Raw genomic sequence first — 5,905 nt, forward strand, 5'->3', positions numbered from 1 at the left:
GTGCCCCACCCAGCACTGAGCTGTCCTGCCGCAGCTTCTCTTCCTCCCACTGCTGGGAGAGACGCTGCCTTTGCTGCTCTAAGGTGGGGTGGCTGCACACTGCTGCTCAGCACATCCCGAGACCTTACTGCTGCCCCTGCACTACGTGGGTGCAGACCAGACCTAGTCTGTGCCCACGAGGTCACCAGCGGGTCAGAGGGCCCGGCAGCCATGGGTGCCACCATCAGTTTTCCCTTGGGGCCCAGCTCACACACCCATCAGGGACCTCTGCCGGCGGGCTCACAATTCCTAGAGACAAAGGCAACCCTAATGCCCTGCGAAGTGTGCTTAAAACCCTGGCCCCTCCCACTCCGTTCCCCAAGGCCTCCCCAAGGTCACTGTGGGACGACAGCTTGCAAAGCAGGTGTTTGCAGAACCCTTGCCAACGTGACTTGTATTTTTAACTCTGCAGCAGCCTGTGTAAACCACCGTGCATTCACAGCACAGCACAGCCTCCCTGCCATGCAGCCAGGAGGGACAGGTTCAGCTCTGTGACAGGATCGGGTCATATGGGACCCGACTCCCATTAGCGAAGCAGAGAGAGAACTTTCCGGTCCCTTGGACCATAAGATAATGGAATTGTTTTAAAGTCCAGCAATAACTCGTTCCCTGAGAGGGTGCTCGGCCAAACTTGGAAGCTGCTGTAATCTTACTCCGTTTCCTTATCCATAATTCATGTCTATCGTGGCTGCGAAATGTCTCCCCCAGGCCTCTCCTATTAGATTTCCATTACACAGCCCTTTTGTAACCCTACCAAACTGCTGTGTCAAATTGCCGTATTCGTCCAAAAGCCGAGTTCTGGTAACTCTTCCCCTTTGGCGGTGTGGCGGTGTAGGATGAGAGCCCACTTTCCACCTGAGTCCTGGGTAAGTGGCCTCACCCGCCACCTGGGCACTGGCCCTGCCCGTCTCTCCCTCTGTAGCCCGAGGCCCTCAAAGCCCTGACAGCAGCTTCCTTCAAATATTTGGCTTTGCATTGATTTCTGCCTGCTTCCTCTTAGTCACTGCAGTTCCTGATAGAAGGAGAGCTAACCAGTGCATCTACTTGACTTATCACCTGCCTGTGTTAGAATCAGTTTCAGAACAAACGTCACCTGCTGCGATGAGGTGGCCCGGCCAGGGGGCTGCTGCACTCGCTCTGCGTCTGTGCAGCCAGCTGGCCCCTCCTGGGCACACCCGCTCGTCCCGCAGGTAAGAGGAGTCGTTTCCAGGCCACTGCGCCTGGCCCCTGCCCACTCCACACTGCCAGGTGGCACCTCGAGACCTTGTTCATCAAAGGCCAGCAGCCCCACTAGACAGTGAAGTAGCCTACCCTTTTGGGAGGTTTTTTCCAACTAAGTCAGCCCTGGTCACCCCCGCAACCAACCAAATGGGCAAAGGCCCAGGCTCACAGACAGCACCCGGGGGCCAGGCGGGAGCGCCAGGTGGACTGGGCAGCACCGGCTCACAGACAGCACCCATCAGCTTCCTTCTGAGCAGCATGGCCTGGGCTCCTGGTGAGCAAGTCTCACTCTAATGAGCCGTTTAAGGTGAGCAGTGGCCCGAAGCTTCAGACATCAAGCCTGTCCCTGTGTGGTCTGCAAGTGAAAGCGTTTGATGCCTGCCCACATCCCAAACTCCAGCTCAGGACTTGGGGCTGGTGGAAGATGCATTATTTATAAAAACACTTTAATGAGCTGCCTTTGTTGAGAAGAACGAAACGGAAGCAAACTGGGAGCGTCCAGCAGATCCAGGCCTGCTGTAGCCCTGCCAGGGCCCTGCCGCTCTGACCCTGGGGTTCCTCTCACTGGGCATGAGGAGGGTACCACGCCTCCGCACGGCTGCGGGGTGCACTGGAGGCACTTCCTGGGCCAGATCCCCCACACCAGGCTGGCCAGTGACCCCAGAACCCTTCTGTCGGCCAGAAAACCCAAGGGCGTGAGCAAAATACCCCCAGCAGCAAGGGAAGCAGGAGGAGGCCCCATCCCAGCCCCACCCCGGGAAACAGCCTGTCTTCCTAGTTCTTAGTTGGTCTTTCCCATCAGATGTGCCCTGGAGGGCAGGAAGCAGAGGCCTTCGCCCTGACCTTCCGCTCTAGATCCCTGAACGCTTGTTGAATTATGTGCTAGTCTAGGATGCAGAACTCTGGGCAGGACTTCAGACTGTCCTTGTCTACTTACCCTGAGGTTGAGCGGCAGCCTGACCATCCACCTGCAGCACGGGGTGTGGGGGCCGCAGTCCGCGCATGAGAGACTGTGGTGGCAGGTCCCAGGCCAGCGTCCTCGGGCACAGCTGGGCTCCGAGGCCCGGCCCCATCCTGCCGAGCGCTTTCTGACAGCAGGACGCAGGCAGGAGACTCAGTCAGCTGCGTCTGCCACCCTCGGACTCCTGCCGTCCACACTGCCCCGCTTCTCTCCAACTCACCTGGCTGCTCTGTTCTGGTTTTTAAATTTAAATGCCGACATTAACTTCATCCTGGATAGCACATCTGTCTCTGTGTGCCGGAGGCAGATAGGGGTTAAGGTGAGGCCCTGGGAAGGGAGAGTTGGTTGGGGCCAGACAAGAACAGGTTAGAGACCCACGTGCACCTGGCTGTCCCTTTCCCAGTCTGAACCCCAGTGCGTGGGTGTGAGAGAAGTCCTGTAACACACTTATGTCAAAACCATGTCAAAACTATGAATTGAAAATTCAAGAATGCAGCCCAGCCGTGGTGGCTCAGTGGTTGAGCGTCACCTATGAATTACAGTGATGGCGAACCTATGACACGTGTGTCAGAGGTGACACGCGAACTCATTTTTTTGGTTGATTTTTCTTTGTTAGATGGCATTTAAATATATAAAATAAATATCAAAAATATAAGTCTTTGTTTTACTACAGTTGCAAATATCAAAAAATTTCTATATGTGACACGGCACCAGAGTTAAGTTAGGGTTTTTCAAAATGCTGACACGCCGAGCTCAGAAGGTTCGCCACCACTGAACTAGGAGGTCACAGTTTGATTCCAGGTCAGGGCATATACCCAGGCTGCAGGAGGCAGCCCATCAATGGTTCTCTCTCATCATTGATGTTTCTCTCTCTCCTCCCTTCCTCTCTGAAATCAATAGACATATTTTTTTAAAAATTAGAGAATGCAAGTGACAGCTGTTGCCAGTTCGCAGGAGAACTTTAAGGTGGGAACGGTGCCGCCCAGCGAGTGTCGGTAAAGGAGCCAAGCGTCTCCTTAATGTGATGCTGGGAGGGCGCCTGGAGTGCAAACAGCCACAGCTCCCACCACCCGGCGCTGTGCCCAGGGCGTCAGTACTGCTGGGCGAGGCGCAGGGCATCTCAGCTCCCCGAGTTTGACTCACAGGCCACAGCCCCACCTGCGATACACACCCGTGCTTCCTCACGCCCGCCCACAGCCCATCCCGATCAGGTGAGCGTTGGGAGATGCTTACCTGGGGCGGTCACATCCCCCCACGGTGCCAGGTCTACATCGCTGCCACGGACGCTGGGGACCAAGTGCTGGGCCCTGCCGCTGCCCCATCCTGCCAGGAGGGGCCACAGCACCCCAGCCTGAGCCCTGGCATCAGTGCCCAGCACCATGAGGCCAGCTCGGGCCCCTGCAGCCGCACAGGCTCCAAATGTGCGGCCACGACGCTGAGGAAGCCCACAGCCAAGTCCCCAGTCCCGGGAGCAAGGAGCTGCCTCCTGACTTAATTCCCAGCACTTCTGCAGGGAAAACAGCAGACATGTTACCAAAATGAACCCAACAAAGAGAAAAATCCCCTTGAACCAGCCTTCGACCATGACTCAGCTGCTTGCTCCTCCGTCTCCGCTGTGCCAGCCAATGGCAGGCCACTCATGTGGGCAAGGGACAGACAGGAGCCTTGTTCATTAACAAACCCTGTTCCTTTTTTATTGGAGATAAAAACAGTAAAGTCCCACACACCATGCCCTGTCCTGGGGGCGGGATGAGCTGCGGGGCACAGGCCCCGGCCTGCTGCTCAGGCCTCGGGGGGCTGCTCGGCCTTGGAGGGCTGCACGGTGCAAAGTGCGGTCTCCGCGGGGAGCGCTCAGTGGCAGAGGGCCATGGTCTCCATGTTAAGGAAGCGGACGTGCATCTTGGTCTCGATGTCGATCCCCTGCCAGATCTGAAATGCACGGAGCGGCGTGAGGGCCTCACACCGACCCAGGCAAGTCCTGAACCATCCCCCACCCCACCTCCCTCTGCCGGCATCAGAGATGTGCCCGCGGGACAACCAGCTGAGCCACCACAGGGAGCTGCCGCTCTGTGCTGGGGAGCTTGCCTCTGGCATTCGGGTTCTCTAAGGTAACTGAGTCCCGAACCCACACTCCATCCTCCACCGCCTCAGGCTCTGAGTCCCCAGTAAAATGCCGAGACCACCCCTGTCCCCCACAGCACAGAAGACTGGGGTGTGGGGTGTCGAGTCATCAGAAGCGTTTTATAAACTTTAGGGCTCTGCAGTTGTGAGGTTTCAGTAAGCCTTCATCATTCATTAAAGGGTGACAACAGTCTGGTCTTTATAACCGTCCATGTTCTACACAGACAAGCTCAAAGGAAATGTCATTTCCACCCAAAGACCACCGCCGTGGCCACAAACCTGGTGCGGGAGACGCCGTCCTAGTGCGGCCTGGCCGGGCTCTGCCAGACCCTACCCCCGCCCCCCAAGAGTCCCACACCGCTGGGTGCTCGCCAGCTCCTCAGCCACACAGCCCCCCGCTCCCCCAAGAGGGCCCCAAATGGAGCGAGGGATGCTAACAGCACGGAGGGATGTGGTGGGCGGTGACTTCTCACGGGCTCCCTGCTTATGTAAGAACGTCAAGCTCTCAAGCTGTCACCACAGCGTCTCCAGGGACAGCCGGGGGCTGGAAACGGGGAAGCCAAAGCCACAGGGAGGCCTTGGCGCGTTTCTTGCCACTGTCACACGCACGATGCCACGCGCTTCCCGGGCCCTGCAGCTGCCCTGTGTGGGGTGAGGACCAGAGGAAACACCTGGGCCCACGGGAGGCCCTGGCCCTCACTGGGTGAGCAGGACGTTCCCAGGAAAGTTACCTGGACAAGGAACGGTTCCTGCTAAAGGCAGTGGGGTCACCAAGGAAGCTGTGGAGCTCGGGGTGGGGAGGCACTAGCCGAGCAGGAAAGGCCCACCCGGCTGGAGGCATGGCGGTGGCCAGCCTTCGGGGAGGAAGCTGGATTCTCGGACAAAAAGGAAAGGTATCCCACCTTTGCCTGCCCAGCCCCAGGCGGTGCGCCTGGGAAGGCGAAGGAGACCACGGGCCTCCTCGCAGCCTTGGGCCGGGCATGGGCTGGTGACGGGCGAGGTCAGGGCTGCAGATGGGAGCAGGGCTGGCCCCACTCCATGCACAGTCCCCCCAACTTCCTCTCTTCCTCAACTCCCAGAAAGGCCTTGGCAACCCCGATGCTGGGATGCTGGGGCCAAAGAGCCAATCAGAGGGCGGGGCCTCATCTCCCTGCAATGGGGTATCTCCTGCCAGAGCCCGGAGGGGCCCCAGCTCCCAACTGGGAGACGTGTAGCAGGAAGGATGAGCAAGGCCTGAGTGTCCACTAGGGGGAGCGGGGAGCCACCCCAGGCGCAGGCGGGAAAGCCAGGGCAGGACCATGGTCCAGCGTCTGGGCACAGACACCCGGAGCCCTGCTTCCCGCTGCGCGCTGGCACTGCTTCTGGGAAAGGCGAGGGGCACTGTGCACCCTCTGTACCCTCCCAATGGTCTGGCCATGCGGGAATATTACTTTTTCAATAGAAAGCAAGTAAAACCAGTTTAAATTGTCTTAACGCCACGCCCAGGCTCGACCCTTTCCACGGAGATGCCAGTCTCCTGACCAGCTGGCTCCCCCTTGAGTCCCACCTCGGCCACACCCAGGA

At 58.4% G+C, this 5,905-nt stretch overlaps 1 protein-coding gene across 1 annotated transcript in view; it reads right to left on the bottom strand.

Moving 5' to 3' along the window:
* Positions 1-3,889: 3,889 nt before the first annotated feature.
* LOC102768003 (calcineurin B homologous protein 3-like) overlaps positions 3,890-5,905 on the bottom strand; it is a 16,921-nt gene continuing 14,905 nt past the window's right edge. Inside the window, 1 exon segment of the mRNA XM_015567504.1 lies at positions 3,890-4,153. Coding sequence (XP_015422990.1) covers positions 4,073-4,153 — 81 coding nt within the window. The 3' untranslated portion in view covers positions 3,890-4,072.

Source organism: Myotis davidii, unplaced genomic scaffold (assembly GCF_000327345.1).
Source record: "Myotis davidii unplaced genomic scaffold, ASM32734v1 scaffold1330, whole genome shotgun sequence".
NCBI lineage: Eukaryota > Metazoa > Chordata > Mammalia > Chiroptera > Vespertilionidae > Myotis > Myotis davidii.